The sequence below is a fragment of the Xenopus tropicalis genome, chromosome 7 (assembly GCF_000004195.4).
Source record: "Xenopus tropicalis strain Nigerian chromosome 7, UCB_Xtro_10.0, whole genome shotgun sequence".
Lineage (NCBI taxonomy): Eukaryota > Metazoa > Chordata > Amphibia > Anura > Pipidae > Xenopus > Xenopus tropicalis.
This window is the reverse complement of record NC_030683.2, coordinates 116,978,768-116,994,760: the sequence shown is the minus strand read 5'-3', so window position 1 is coordinate 116,994,760 and position 15,993 is coordinate 116,978,768. Positions and strand designations below refer to the sequence as shown.

Genomic DNA, 15,993 nt, shown 5'->3' with positions numbered 1-15,993 from the left:
TTACCAGGAGGAGTTTTCCCTGAAGCAATTGCTGCCCTTACACACTCCACACTGGGAACCCTGGTGCTTTCAGCCACTTCATAAATGGCAGTAGCTAAAATACTTTGTCAGTAGGCACACTTGCCCTTTATTTCAGAAAAGGAGGCAGAGGCACTAAGAAATGAAGTGCAGAAATGCAATTAACTTTAAATGCATAGGATTTTTCACTACTGACTGGGCAAATTGGAGACAAGTTCTGCCACGCGTCTGTGCAATGGAGGGATGAGCTGTTCTATAGGTCTGCCGGGGGCTGATTAGGGGCTTTGCGACACTGCTGCTTTGTGTTCCCCGTACTATGTATGTAGTTAAGGCACTGAGCAAGGCATTGGTGGTGGCAAATGAGGGAAAAAAAGGAGGCACATGGGGTGGGGAAGGAAAGGATGGCACATTGTATACCCAGTGTCATTCTGCAATTCTTCCTCCGAAGATGACATTTGGGCAGCACCTGTTCAGAATTTAAATAATGGTAATAGGTGTTGATGCCGCCTGCAGAGGGGGAGTAGATTGACTGTAACATGTATTTATAAAGCACCAACATATTCCACAGCGCTGTACAATAAATGGCTGTATACACTGAACATAGGTTTATATACAAACCAACCATAAAAGTTGGAGTGCCCTGCCCAAGAGCTTGCAATGTGCATTGAGCATATAAAGGAAGAATTGAGACTGGAACATAGTAATGGGTAAATATAGAGGAAATGTCACAGAATAGGAGAAAGACATGGCACCCAATTGTGGATATGGCATCTAATGGGTAAGAAAGTTGGAATTAATGGCAACCCAGGGGAGAGGGGAAATGGGGAGCCTTATGGGCAGAATAAAGAGCAGCAAGAGCTGCAGTTGAGTTAGGAGGGTTGGCATCATGAGATTATTTCTAGCAATGACTGCAGTCAAAATGCATTTCTGACTTGGTAATAAGCACTAAGGGAATAAGCCATGGCAGATGCGCTAAACCCTCACAAATCTTTCAGGGCTAACAGGGAAATGTATAGATTTGGGCTGCAAATTAAAATAAACACAACATTTCAAATCTCTTCTCAAAGGAGTTTATTTTATAGAAACAATCACTTCCATGATGGCAAAGGAAGTTAATTTTAAGGTTTAATCTTCCTCCTCATCATCTCCAGCTCCGGCACCGCCTTGTCCCTTCTTGGCATTCTTTCTCTTGACACGGCCAGGACGTCCACCACCATATGGTGAGCGCAGGGAGAAGTCGATGTGTTTCTGAGAGTCCAGACGCACAATGAATGATGGGATGTTAACCACCTGCTTGCGAACACTAAGGGAGAGAACAGATCAGGTCAAAAGACAAATCCCATTTACTCTGGTAACAGTGTTACTACAGTCACTCCGAGGGAATGTAAATAAGGTTAAGTTGGCAAATTTGCATCACCATTAGGAGGAAGGAATAGAATTGTGAGTTTCCCCACAAGCAGAACGTAGCAATTACCTGAGCTATCTGACACTAAAAAGTACCGCTGGCCCCCTTCACAAGGTGTATGGCCAAAGCCAAAGTGACCTTGCTGAATTATAACTCCGTTACTGCAGAGCAGGCACGAGGGAGCTTAGGATGGAGTCCCGAATGACCACCAGGGAAATCAATGTGCATAGGCCAAAAGTCACCGCCTAGCAGTCAGGTCTCCATGTGCAGAGCAGCACTCACACAATATATGTTCCATGTGCTAGGCAAGACACCAAAGGTACAGCTTTAGCAGAGCTAACATTTATATCCAGGGTCAGTGTCACGTAGGGGATGTTTCAACAGCACAAACCATAATTGTATGTCAAGTCTTCCTTCCAGAAAGTATTGCATTTAGTAAACAGCAACTGCTACATTAACATGAATGTACAGGATTATCAATGCTTAGGGGGTTTTAGAAAAGCCCATTTCTAAAAGTTACTTAAAACATGTAGCACAGACATGTTATGTCAGGTAAAGGCTAATGCCTTATCATAGAAAAAGCAAATTGGGGAAAAAAGGTGTCACAGGTTCTTTAATGGATTTGGTACCGTACAGCTGTAAGACTCAGAAGCCTTTGTATACAAGTGCTGAAACTTGCCATATGTACATGATTTGTTAGAAAAAAATCACTTATTGATTCATCCAAAGTCAGTGAAAGAAATGAGCCCCAAAATGGAAGTGGACCCCATGGGGAGACCGTATACACCCATGTAATAATGCAGCCCAATATTGGCTGTGCATATAAACCAAGGTGAGACTTACCGGATGTGCCTTTGTCTGATCAGCACGCGGGCATGATGGATGGACTTTGCCAAGCCCAGTTTAAAGACCTGTGTTTGCAAGCGGCGTTCCAAGAAATCTTCAATTTTCAAGCCCAAGATGTAATCGAGCTTCATCTTCCCCTCATCTAGCACTCCAATACGCACCAGTCGCCTGAGCAAGGCATTACCTTTATACACACGGAACTCATCGTTAGAATTCTCACCGCACTTTCATAGAAATTGCAACTGCAAACACTCAGCAACTCTAAATGGACCTTTACAGCAAATATAAGTTCTGTTTAAATAGGCTGGGCTGTAGGCAAGTAACCAGCAACTAACATTCTCAGCCTCTGTAACCATCTACATGCAGTAATGTCAATAATACACATAGCAAGCAGGGGGGTCATGAAATGCTTCATACTGGATCAGCAAGAGGGCTCTTGTTTGGAACTACTAGAAATTGTTGGCTTATGTGGCTCAATCTCTTAATTTGTGTTTAAATTCTTTGGTAGGGGACAGACGTGGGGGGGGTTGAAATTGTGCAGTTGTGCAGAATAAAGCAATGACTGTAAAAGATGGTGCAAGTAGAGTGAGAATGGGGTAGAAGAAAACAGAGGAGGAAAAACAAGTGAAAGATGCGCAATGGAATTGCAGTGTAAAGGGAGAGGAAGGCAGGACAAGATTAGGAAACAGCAAATAAGTTTGGGGAAGAGGGAGATGACAAAAATATGAGAAGGTGAGAGAAAGAGCCAAAGTGATATAATAAAATAAAGAGGCGAGTTGAAGGTAAACAGGAAGGGAGAACACAAAATAAAAGGAAATGGCTAAGGAGCAACACAGTAGGTGGCCATAAAGAGTGCCAGGGTCAAGATGTGGAATACAGACAGAAATGAAGACAAGGTGCAATCTGTGTTTAGGAGACAAGCAGAGAATGGCATAAGCATGAGGCAGAGAGTGGCATGAGGGTAAAACAGAACAGAAATGCAGAATAAAGAGGGAGCGGAACAGTGTATAGAACATTAGAGGAGAGAAGGGGAGACCCTAATGTACACATTCATTACTTCATGATCTAGGTGGCTGGCAAGTGTTTAGTCATGGAATTCACCTGTTCTGGTGAGCCCTGTACAATGTGTGACAATATAAAGCCCTCTAAGCTGGACTGCACTGGCATTTAGCCACAGAACTGCATAACAGACTATAAGTGAATATGAGGGCACACAATGCCCTGCTGTACTATAGCCAATGAGCGAGACACCCCTAGACATTCCCTTAGAGACAGCACAGCCGTATCCCAGCCCACGGCACTTCCCTGGGGCATTGAAGTGCTTAGTATAAAAGTGCCGTACCCTCAAACAGACGCTTGGGATCCTTCTCATCCAGAGTCAGCAGCTCTCTGGCAGCCTTGCGGATCTTGGCCAGAGTGAATTTCACCCTCCACACTTCGCGCTTGTTACGCAGGCCGTATTCACCTATGGGAGTAACACATACATTTTCACAGGCTCACACAACGGGCACTTACTGTACAACAGCCAAGTCTAAATATGTGGAGCTCCACCTTACCAATGAGCTTCAACTCTTGGTCCAACCGCGACTTCTCAAATGGACGCCGCGGGGTGACATAGGTCTTCCGACAAACCCAAGTTCTGGCAACGGGCATCTTGGCCTATTCGCCTGATTTAAAGAACAAAATAATAGATCTATTAGCAGGAATGGAAACATCAGTAAAAGTAGTAGGAGGGGGTCTCCCTGTGATATACAGATACACAATCACCATACACTCTCATAGCCATTATTTGGGAGCACAGAGAAATAGAAGAGCTCGATGCCCCCCCCCCAGGTCCTTTCCTACCCCCTTCCCATAATCCTCTGCTCCCAGTGTTTAACCCTTAATTAACCCTCAGGCTGTCAGGCTACTCAGTGACATGGCAGTGCCAATATGAGAGCCCAGCCTGCCAGTGACAGTACTAAGAATAGGCCATGGAAATAGTCATTTAATAAATAACATTTAACTCATTCCACGTAATAAAGGGTTCCAGAAACAAATTTCCTTTTATTATTTTCTAAAATAAAACAAACTTTAGCAGCTCCCCTTTGGAAGGGCTCATATCCCGGCAGGGGTGCGCAGCCCATGCTTTCCCATAAGCCCGCCCGGCGGATTAATCTCATTGTGACAGGGCTCCGGCCCGGACACCGCCAGCCGCGATACTAAGCAAAAATAAAAGCTGCGCGATAGCTGCGACCCTAACACTTATAATAAATAGCGCTATAACGAGCGCCACAAGCCCAGGCCTAGCACAGCCCTTTCGGCCACGTTTCCTCAACTACGTACCGTGCCGCTGCGAGAGGAAAAAGGATCAGGACATGCGCAGTCAGCGTTTATATAACTTCGCCCACGCTAGGACACGCCTATATTACGTCATATCGATTTGCGTCATCTATGTGCGCCGCTGTGCCCGGAGCTGCATTGTGGAATGAAAGAAGAAAATCCGGCAGAGTGGGCGCACTGAGTACGGTGTCCGTCTTAGGACAATCCCATCACCCTGGCACTCTCTGCGCCGTCCCACAAACCATAGGTGGTTATCTAACAGAGTACCCGAATGTATTCTAATAGCGGTATATTTATAGAGGATTCTGGGAAATGTAGTCCACTAACAGCAGGCTATTGAACGTTTAGGAATGTTTTGCTCCACTGTATCCAAACACTAACATGTTGTTCTAAAAACAATGGTAAAGGATATTTTTAGTAGTTTAATGGAAACGTATGAAACTTATAGGTTTTATGTAGATATAAGTGTTGGTTGAATCCTGTTGGGCTGTGTTAGGGTGGAGCTGGCTCTGCTGAAACTAAGGGGCTCATTCATTAAAGCGCGATGATCACGAATGGATTCATTCAAGCCTATGGGAGGCTTCCAAAATCATGCACTGAAGGTTCCAAACCAGAAAGGTTTTTGCGCCGTCTACGGATCGCAGCCACAATATTTTCGTGCGACCAAGAAAATCATTTTAGCACAATTTTCGCACATCAGAACTTATCGTGGATACTCCGAATTTTTTCCAATTTGTGCTTTTAATTGGCAAATAAATTGTGCTTTAATGAACGGGGCCCCCTAGTATCTTTATTGTCCTTTATAAAGCGGTAACTTATTTTGCAGCACATTAGAGATTATACATCAGTCCCTGCCCCAGTGGAGCTTACAATCTAAGGTCCCTATCCCATTCCCATCAGTCCCTGCCCCAGTGAGCTTACAATCTAAGGTCCCTATCACATTCCCATCAGTCCCTGCCCCAGTGGAGCTTACACTCTAAGGTCCCTATCACATTCCCATCAGTCCCTGCCCCAGTGGAGCTTACAATCTAAGGTCCCTATCACATTCCCATCAGTCCCTGCCCCAGTGGAGCTTACACTCTAAGGTCCCTATCACATTCCCATCAGTCCCTGCCCCAGTGGAGCTTACAATCTAAGGTCCCTATCACATTCCCATCAGTCCCTGCCCCAGTGAGCTTACAATCTAAGGTCCCTATCACATTCCCATCAGCCCCTGCCCCAGTGGAGCTTACAATCTAAGGTCCCTATCACATTCCCATCAGTCCCTGCCCCAGTGAGCTTACAATCTAAGGTCCCTATCACATTCCCATCAGTCCCTGCCCCAGTGAGCTTACAATCTAAGGTCCCTATCACATTCCCATCAGTCCCTGCCCCAGTGGAGCTTACAATCTAAGGTCCCTATCCCATTCCCATCAGTCCCTGCCCCAGTGGAGCTTACACTCTAAGGTCCCTATCACATTCCCATCAGTCCTTGCCCCAGTGAGCTTACAATCTAAGGTCCCTATCCCATTCCTATCAGCCCCTGCCCCAGTGGAGCTTACAATCTAAGGTCCCTATCCCATTCCTATCAGCCCCTGCCCCAGTGGAGCTTACAATCTAAGGTCCCTATCCCATTCCTATCAGCCCCTGCCCCAGTGGAGCTTACAATCTAAGGTCCCTATCCCATTCCCATCACTCCCTGCCCCAGTGGAGCTTACAATCTAAGGTCCCTATCCCATTCCCATCAGCCCCTGCCCCAGTGGAGCTTACAATCTAAGGTCCCTATCCCATTCCCATCAGTCCCTGCCCAAGTGGAGCTTACAATCTAAGGTCCCTATCACATTCCCATCAGTCCCTGTCCCAGTGGAGCTTACAATCTAAGGTCCCTATCACATTCCCATCAGTCCCTGCCCCAGTGGAGCTTACAATCTAAGGTCCCTATCACATTCCCATCAGTCCCTGTCCCAGTGGAGCTTACAATCTAAGGTCCCTATCACATTCCCATCAGTCCCTGTCCCAGTGGAGCTTACAATCTAAGGTCCCTATCCCATTCCCATCAGTCCCTGTCCCAGTGGAGCTTACAATCTAAGGTCCCTATCCCATTCCCATCAGTCCCTGCCCCAGTGGAGCTTACAATCTAAGGTCATTATCACATTCCCATCAGCCCCTGCCCCAGTGAGCTTACAATCTAAGGTCCCTATCCCATTCCCATCAGTCCCTGTCCAATTGGAGCTTACAATCTAAGGTCCCTATCACATTCACACTTGGCCAGTTTTTCAGTTTTAGCAGAAGCCCACTAACCTGCTTGTATGCTTTTAGAGGGGAAATAGTGGGCTGGGGGTACAGTATATTGGGGTGTAACTGGGGGGTGCTCTGAGATCTCAACTGCTATTTGATCCTAAGGTGCCTACTGTTACAATGAAAAAGGGCTTTGGTGAATAAAACCCATAAAACACTACATTTAAAGTAGTGTGATAAAATGGCCTATTCTAAGCAACTTTTCAATTGATCTTTGTTATCTATTTGTTATAGTTTTTGAATTATCTTCCTTCTTCTTCTAACTCTTTGCAGCTTTCAGGGGTCACTGACCCCAGCAACCAAAAAACGATTACTTTGTGATACTACAGTTTAATTGTTATTGTTACTTTTTAGAACTTATTTTTCTATTCAAGTCTACTCCTAGTCATATATCAGTCTTTCATTCAAACCACACCCTGGTTGCTAAGGTAAATTGGATCCTAGCAACAAGATAGCTGCTGAAACTCCAAACTGAAATAATTAAAAAAAAACTACAAATAATAAAAAATGAAGACCAATTGCAAATTTCCTCAGAATATTACTTTCTACACAGTATACACAGTATACTAAAAGCTTTAACCAATGGGGTTCTAGTTCTGTGACTGTGTACTTAGGTTATACCTCTTACCTGTCCCGCTTTTCAGCCTCCATCTCACAGTCCTGCATATCTCTTGTTTAAGAGTCACATCAAGGTCTTGCAAAATGAGACCGGATGATGGTATTAGACAGGCACCTGACTGCCAATGCTGTAGAATTTATGTATCCAGGTGACTTTTTGATCTGTGCTGTACTGGCAGCATATGGGAGAGGCAAGATCAAAGAGCCCTGGGAGGCACGGGGTTAAATAAAAAGCTCTTATACAGTTAAGTCAAGCTCGTTATCTTTACGACCTCACTATTAGAGCTTTGTCCTTTAGACCAGCGGTAATATAACCCCTAAGTTGCCTTTTAATTTTCTATAGTCATAGGCTGTAGGTGAACTTTGGAACAATCCAGCAAGCCCAGCCCACTGACTCGGCACTAGACAGAAAATGTGGCACTTGGATGTATAGATCATTGTTCCACTCTGTTCCATAAGGGGATCAGACTCTTCAGTAAAGGTACATTTTTTATTTCCCCCAAATTAATTCTGGAAGAAATAAGCCCTTGTTGTGAAAGGGCTCTTAACCCGGAAACAAGGTGCCCTTATATGGCTACTCTGCAGTCACAACATGTTTTGCTCCATCTATATATGTGTATGTTTGAGTGGAGAAAATCACTGCTGACCCTGTTGCCGTGTCTTTCTTTCTTTGCAGATATACAATGGCATTTGATTATTTCCTGTACAAAGGGGTAAAGTTTTCCCCAGGCTCGTACTCAGAAGAATTGCTTAATTCTGTAGAGAATGAATTCCAAGTGCTGGATGATGATGTTTACATTGTGACCTATCCGAAATCTGGCAAGTCATCTATTTTATATTTGTTATAAGGGTCCTTCTGTAAGGTAACATTTAGTGCTCTAGAACAGCGCTGCTCATATGCGGGCTGCAGGCCTGGGCGTGGGCCTATAAGAGACGCACGTGGTGCTGATTAGCCTAAGGCTGATGTAAACTCGCAACGCTGCTCTTCATGGTTTAAATCATTGCGTTAGGCTGATGCCACACAGGGCTGATTTTCGGCCTGTGGAAAAATACATACGGAGAATCAGCTCCCACGCTGGCATCAGCCTTTTTCTTTGCCTGCACCAGTGCACCTGGAACCAAAGTTTGGGCCTGGTTGCAGGCACACACGGTCTGAGCAATAATTGAGCGCCTAGTTTACAACCGACTGATACTATTCCTCTCTCACAATAACCTACTGGATTCCCTACAATCTGGTTTTAGACAACAACACTCCACAGAAACTGCTTCAGCTACACTAACTAGTGACCTCTTAACCACTTCTCAATACTAATACTACTTGGTCTCTCAGCTGCTTTTGACACTGTCGATCACCCACTTCTCCTCCAGTCCCTCCACTCTCTTGGCCTTCGTGACACTGCCTTGTGCTTATCTTACCTCTCACATCGCTCCTTCAGTGTCTCTTACCATGGAGCATCATCTTCTCTGGTACCAGTTCCTTTTGGGGTTCCTCAAGGCTCTGTTCTGGGCCCCTTATTATTATAGCTATAACTATTATAATATATAATGCCTGTGTGTGCCATACTCTGCCCTATGCTGCCTGTGTGTGCCATACTCTGCCTGCCCTATGCTGCCTGTGTGTGCCATACCCTCCTTGCCCTATGCTGTCTGTGTGCCATACCCTCCTTGCCCTATGCTGCCTGTGTGCCATACTCTGCCTACCCTATGCTGCCTGTGTGTGCCATACTCTGCCTACCCTATGCTGCCTGTGTGCCATACTCTGCCTACCCTATGCTGCCTGTGTGTGCCATACACACAGGCAGCATAGGCCAGGCAGTACATACAATGTTTGAGGTGTGAACAGGTGAACAATGTGGGTGATTACAGCCTGAGCCTGAGGTGTGAACAATGCAGGGATTAAAAGGCGTGAACAGGTGTGAATATCTCCTTTTGCAATGGTCAGACACGCACATCTTAAATTGCCATTGAGAACTGAAAAAGCCACGTGCACGTCTTATTCTGTATATCTGCCACTTTCCGTCTCTTCCAAACAATAAAGTGTAACCCGTGTTTGAATGTTTACCTTTCCCATCTGTCACAGGGACTAATTGGCTGATAGAGATTTTGAGTCTTATCAAGAAAGATGCAGACCCTAACTGGGTAAACAGCGTGGTAATATGGCTGAGATCTCCTTGGATTGAAACTAAAGAGGGACAGCAGCAAATAAAGGACGTATCCCGCCCAAGGGTTCTAACATCTCACCTACCATTCCATATTTTTCCCAAGTCTTTCTTTACATCCAAAGCCAAGGTAAGGCATCAATGAAAACAGAAGTGAATACATCCCGGGCTTTCCATTATGCTACTATTTAGTATTTGGGGTTGCTACAATGTTAGCCCAGATTTCACATTAATAAAGTATTGGGCCATTTAGCAGGTCTGGACTGAGATTTAAAATAGGCCCTGGCATTCTAAAGGGGAAGGAAAGTCATTTTGGCATTTCACTGCCAATAGATTAGCCACATTAGTGCCACCTAGAACTCTATATTTATTCTGCAGAAAGCTTTACCATACCTGAGTAAAGAGCCATAGAAGCTCCCTCTGTTAGTTTAAGATAGCAGCTGCCATTTTAGCTTGGTCTTCATAACTTCCTGCTGTAGCTCTAGAGGCTGGTAGCTCAGATTATACATTCCTAAGGGAGGGGGGAAAGAGTTTTATGAATTCTTTTGGGAGGGAGGAGCAGAAGAGGCGAGAGAGCTGCTCAGGAAATGAATGATTTTTCTGAGAGAGGAAGTCAGATAATAAAGTACATATATACACAAAAGGAGGCAAGAAATCCTGTGTTTCTTTTGATAGAGGATAGAGTGCAGCATTTCTGTGAGTGCTTATGGCTGTATTTACATAGACCTTTCTGATAAAGCTTACTTAGTTTTTACCTTTCCTTCTCCTTTAAGCACACAGTTGTCCACACAGTCACACACAGACCAGTCTATAGCAATATAAAGCACTCCCTCTGCAAGAGTTTCCAGATTGCCTGTTCCAGCCTCAGTACATTTGCTTTGTGAAGAGTGCATTGTTGGAAGTGAACCACATACTAGTTTTAACTCCCTGACACCACTGGGGAATCCAGCTTGAGCACCTCCTTGTGGGTCAGCCTACATTTGCCATTGGTGGTTGTACTTCATTTGTGTAAAGCACACACCACCAACTTGACTACCAAGTTAAACCTTTATTAGACTCTTTGGAATTGTCCCAGAGTAGGCTATCAAGCCATAAGTGGACAAAGAAATTCTGTCCTTGGATCAGTTATTAAGATCTAGGGAATATATGTCAAACACAAGGCCCGGGGGCCAAATCCGGCCCACGTGGCTGTTTTATGTGGCCCTTGGTGAGTGTGTCTGACCATCCAGCCTGATTAATTTCCATTTTCCTCACATAGTAACTAAGACTAAGGGGTATATTTATCATGCTGTGTAAAAAGTGGAGTGAAGCATTACCAATAATGTTGCCCAAGGCATCCAATCAGTAATCAGATTTCAACAGTAGCAAAGCATCTTTTGGCTGCTATGAGCAACATCACCGGTAATGTCTTACTCCACTTTTTATAAATATACCCCTTAGTATCTTACTTAGTATATTGATAAAAAATTTGGACCGCAACTGTGTTTTAGAATTCGGCCCTCTTATGTGATTGAGTTTGACACCCCTGAGCTAGGGGTAGTCAGAGCAGGTACTTGCCTAGCCCCTCCCCCCATGGTCCCTAGGCACATACAATTTCTGGCACTGCTGGGTCACTAAACCTACACATTTTTAGCAGCAAAAAGGTTTGAAGTCAACTTTTTACAAATAAATTATTTTCTCAATTTCAGATCATTTATGTAATGAGGAATCCAAAGGATATTTTTGTGTCGCTCTTTTTTTTTGCAAAGATAATCTGCCATTACAAAGACCCTGAAAGCTTTGAGCAATACTTAGAAGACTTTCTGCAAGGGAATAGTAAGTCTGTGATATAAAGCTACACATGTATCAGTTCCAGTGTTGCAGCTCCTTGCCTCAGGCAGCACTTCAATAAGATGGAGAGCACTTAATGTTTATACACTTTTATTGATTAGGAAGTTTGACTCCTCTCCTGTGAATGCTTGGCTCCACCCCTCTGGGTGTTTGTCTCCTCCCCTGCGAGTGCTTGGCTCCTCCCCTGTGGGTGTTTGTCTCCTCCCCTGCGAGTGCTTTGCTCCTCCTCTGCGAGTGCTTGGCTCCTCCCCTGCGAGTGCTTGGCTCCTCCCCTGCGAGTGCTTGGCTTCTTCCCTGCGAGTGCTTGGCTCTTCCCCTGCGAGTGCTTGGCTCCTCCCCTGCGAGTGCTTGGCTCCTCCCCTGCGAGTGCTTGGCTCCTCCCCTGCGAGTGCTTGGCTTCTTCCCTGCGAGTGCTTGGCTCTTCCCCTGCGAGTGCTTGGCTCTTCCCCTGCGAGTGCTTGGCTCTTCCCCTGCGAGTGCTTGGCTCTTCCCCTGCGAGTGCTTGGCTCTTCCCCTGCGAGTGCTTGTCTTCTCCCCTGCGAGTGCTTGGCTCCTCCCCTGCGAGTGCTTGGCTCCTCCCCTGCGAGTGCTTGGCTCCTCCCCTGCGAGTGCTTGGCTCCTCCCCTGCGAGTGCTTGGCTTCTTCCCTGCGAGTGCTTGGCTCTTCCCCTGCAAGTGCTTGGCTCTTCCCCTGCGAGTGCTTGGCTCTTCCCCTGCGAGTGCTTGGCTCTTCCCCTGCGAGTGCTTGTCTTCTCCCCTGCGAGTGCTTGGCTCCTCCCCTGCTAGTGCTTGGCTCCTCCCCTGCTAGTGCTTGGCTCCTCCCCTGCAAGTGCTTGTCTTCTTCCCTGCGAGTGCTTGTCTTCTCCCCTGCGAGTGCTTGGCTCCTCCACGAGAGTGTTTGGCTTCTCCCCTGCGAGTGCTTGGCTCCTCCCCTGCGAGTGCTTGGCTCCTCCCCTACGAGTGCTTGTCTTCTCCCCTGCGAGTGCTTGGCTCCTCCACGAGAGTGTTTGGCTTCTCCCCTGCGAGTGCTTGGCTCCTCCCCTGCGAGTGCTTGGCTCCTCCCCTACGAGTGCTTGGCTTCTTCCCTGCGAGTGCTTGGCTCCTCCATGAGAGTGCTTGGCTCCTCCCCTGCGAGTGCTTGGCTCCTCCCCTGCATGTGCTTGGCTTCCCCCCTGCCAGTGCTTGGCCCCTCCCCTGCGTGTTTGTTCGGCCTCTCCCCTGCGTGTGCTTGGCCCCTCCCCTGCACATGCGTGGCCCCTCTCCCGCAAAGGAATTGGCTCCTCCCCGCAAGTGATTGGCTCCTCCCCTGTAAGAGATTGCTCTCTCAGAAAAAAAGTTGACCATACATTACAGTTTTGTACAATTTCCTATGCGTGAATGGCGCAGCCTGCCTCAGTCCTGACCAATATCAATGCACTATGCATACTGGTTGGCTTGTATGCTGTGTATTGGCAGATGAGGAAATGAAGCTTTTTCTTGTGATTTCCTTATTTCCTCATTAACAAGACTGTTCTCTTCTACCAGTTCTTTATAACTCTTGGTTTGATCACGTCAAAGGATGGATGCAGATGAAAGACAATAGCAACTTCTTTATAGTAACTTACGAGGAACTCCACCAGGTAACAATAAAAACAATAAAGGGCATAGTGTTATGCATGCAAAGAGGGAAGAGTTGTTTTCTCTATCTATTTTAACTATGAAGCTATAAGGTTTGTTTGCATTAAATGCGCTTAGTCTCTGTATATATAACTTAATATGTATGAGAATGAGCAGCTTCCTGCTGTTGGGCCACTCCTTATAGACTTCTCCAGAACATCCCAATAGCACAATAAATATACAGATATAATATAATTAGATATATACATATACCGAAGCCAAGATTTATGCAACGCTTATATTCAAAATATTTACATTTTTAACACTTTTTTGGATCTTCGAGGATCTGCGAGGCTGCATCACGAGAATCTGTAAATTCATTGGGAAAGAACTTGATGATGCCAAAATCGATTTGATTGCGAAGCACTCGTCTTTTGAAGTCATGAAGGAAAACAAGATGTCCAACTATAGCCTTGGCACAAAAGAATTTATTGATCACACAAAAGGCAGTTTTATGCGGAAAGGTAAGAGATTGTTAAATGGAGGCTGCCCAATTTTCCTTATCATCCTTATCTGTAACAGAAAGCTTTCAGCAGCAGCTTATTCAGAGCAGTTGGACTTTTCTCACTTAGCATTGTTGCCTTGCACAGGAGCTCCCCATCTTAGATCTCGTTTGGCCATCTTGTGTGTCAGTGGCACTGCACGTGCTCAGTGTACTTTGGGCTCTTGTTAAACCAAGCTTAGGGGTCATCATGAAACGTTAGCAGAAAATTATATATACACTATATTGTGAGTCAGTCCCTAAGCTCAGTAACTGACAGCAGCAGCATGCCCCTGAAGATGCCCACAGTAGCTCTCCATATTTTGTCTTGCCCAACTACCGCACATGCTCAGTCTGCTCTTGGCTGATGTCAGTGACCTGAGCTTAGGGACCGACTCACAATATTCCTCTTTCCTATGCTGGCTTGCTCTAGTCACTGCCTGTTCCCTATTAAACATGCACATGCACCAATCACAGTCCTGTCTGGCTGCTCCCTAAAAAACTCCAGTCCTGCTCTGGCACATTGAGCTTGGGGTGAGACTTTAGCTGAATCCTTATTGTGTGACTTTTCTTTCCACCTTGTTAGAAAGGATGGAAACATTGACAGAACTTGAGAGAAACTGAATTCAGCACAATTATTTTGAAACATAAAAATAGGTTGATTCTATCACTTATATACCATAGAGTGAAAACACCATATGCCCATCCCACATAGGGGACAAACATAACAAAAAGCATAACTTAATAAGTCAATGGAGATCCCTGCACTGACCGGTTATTATATAGAGAACACAAGCTATGGCTAAAGGTTCACTCACTTTACTTATACAAAACAGCCCATCTGGGAATAAATTGCTCCATTGCAAAGGCTTTTCTATAAGTAACATATTGATTTGCATCTTATGATCTCTCCCATGTCCAATGTACAGAGCATTATTGGCTTTAGTTGTGGGGATACAAACCAATAACCTCTCAAAGTGTTTATGAAGCAGTTGCATGGGGGTTTGTGTGCATTACACATGATGTGCTATAATCCAATGTGTATAATAGGGCAGCACTAGTTTATATGTACCTGTACCCATGATACACCTGTGTCTCTGTGCTAATGGGATTGTTTAGCAAGTATCATTTATGGGAATCCCCCTAGTACTGTGTAGAGGTTGAAGAAAAAATTATAGATGCAAGAGAAGTGACCAATGAGAATGATAATTAGGTTCCCAGCACTATATCAGCCATTTTGATATTATCTTACATATAGAGATGTCATTTTTCCCGTCATTATATGGCACAGGAATCAGACATGGGGATAAAGGGACAGACTTGTTCAGTGCTGGGAAACTGTGCTTATTGCTCCCAACTCCAATTGCAGGAACAGAGAACAGGGAGCTGGGATCAGCTGGGATTCTCATTGGGGGATTATTTTGCATATTTATGCAGCAACTGGCTTTGTGCTGTTGTTTTGATAATTTACTACGTTCCCTAAGATCCACCTCCCAACAGCAGCCCAGAGCAAACTGAGCATGTGCAGGAGCCAGATCTTATAGAAGATGGTCTAGCAAAGTAACATGATGGCGGCCCCCTGTGGACAACTTTGAAAGCATAAATCATTATTTTAATTAGGCTTCTCAATCCCTGGACTTATGCAGTAAGTTGATATTGTTTATATCTATGTTTAGTATACAAAATACAGCATTTCTAACGATTTTCAATTTTAGACTTTAGTTGTCCTTTAATATATATTTCTATAATATATTATTTACGCTATTAAGTGTTAAGTGGCATAGGCTCAATATAGCCCAATATATAGGACTGTGGTACTGAAGGGCTTGATGCCATGGGGAGATTGTGTTGAGTTCCACAGCAAAACATTTCTTATCTAGAACTGCAGCCTCTGTATGTGTGTGTTACAGGAATGGCTGGGGACTGGAAGAACCATTTCACCGTGGCCCAAAGTGAACACTTTGATAGAGTCTATCAGGAGAAGATGAAGGATCTAAACGTGAAATTCTTCTGGGAAGGAAAATGAGTGTTTCCTCCTTCTCTTTTCTGTTTTATATTATTAAATATCTATATAGTTGTGCCTTATTCAAATATGAAGAATTATTGCTTTATTTCCATTTATTATTATGATTAACCTTTAGTGATTCAGGTGTTCTTTAAATGACTATAAAGTATTGGTACATCCCTCCTTCAAGCCTATAACTGAATATGGTACAGTTTTTACTTTTATAAAATCCCTATATAGATATTAGCAATGGCAGACATAAGCCTGTATCACATATACATTACAGTAAGCATACAATTACCTAACTGGGTGTCGCTAGTCCCAATGCTAGCCCCTGCAGCTCCACCCTGCCTGCACCTTCCTTGTGTTTGGATAAA

At 44.8% G+C, this 15,993-nt stretch overlaps 2 protein-coding genes across 3 annotated transcripts; one reads left to right on the top strand and one right to left on the bottom strand.

The window, feature by feature from the left end:
• Window positions 1-1,074: 1,074 nt before the first annotated feature.
• On the bottom strand, window positions 1,075-4,608 carry rps9 (ribosomal protein S9). The gene is given in 5 exon segments (NM_001006812.1): window positions 1,075-1,321; window positions 2,267-2,453; window positions 3,612-3,734; window positions 3,826-3,936; window positions 4,595-4,608. Coding segments are annotated over 4 exon segments (585 nt in total). The 5' UTR covers window positions 3,923-3,936; window positions 4,595-4,608; the 3' UTR covers window positions 1,075-1,143.
• A 124-nt stretch (window positions 4,609-4,732) lies between these two features.
• Window positions 4,733-15,696, top strand: sult2a1 (sulfotransferase family 2A member 1). 2 transcript variants are annotated; one of them, NM_001126553.1, is made up of 8 exons: window positions 4,816-4,838; window positions 7,830-7,967; window positions 8,163-8,305; window positions 9,567-9,775; window positions 11,334-11,460; window positions 12,999-13,093; window positions 13,414-13,594; window positions 15,522-15,696. In NM_001126553.1, the coding sequence occupies exons 3-8, from the start codon at window positions 8,170-8,172 to the stop codon at window positions 15,635-15,637; spliced, it is 864 nt and encodes a 287-aa protein (NP_001120025.1). In that variant the 5' UTR covers window positions 4,816-4,838; window positions 7,830-7,967; window positions 8,163-8,169; the 3' UTR covers window positions 15,638-15,696. The 2 variants fall into 2 exon arrangements, with proteins under 2 accessions (XP_031760667.1, NP_001120025.1); XM_031904807.1 differs by lacking the exon at window positions 7,830-7,967 and having other exon boundaries at window positions 4,733-4,838.
• Window positions 15,697-15,993: the final 297 nt, after the last annotated feature.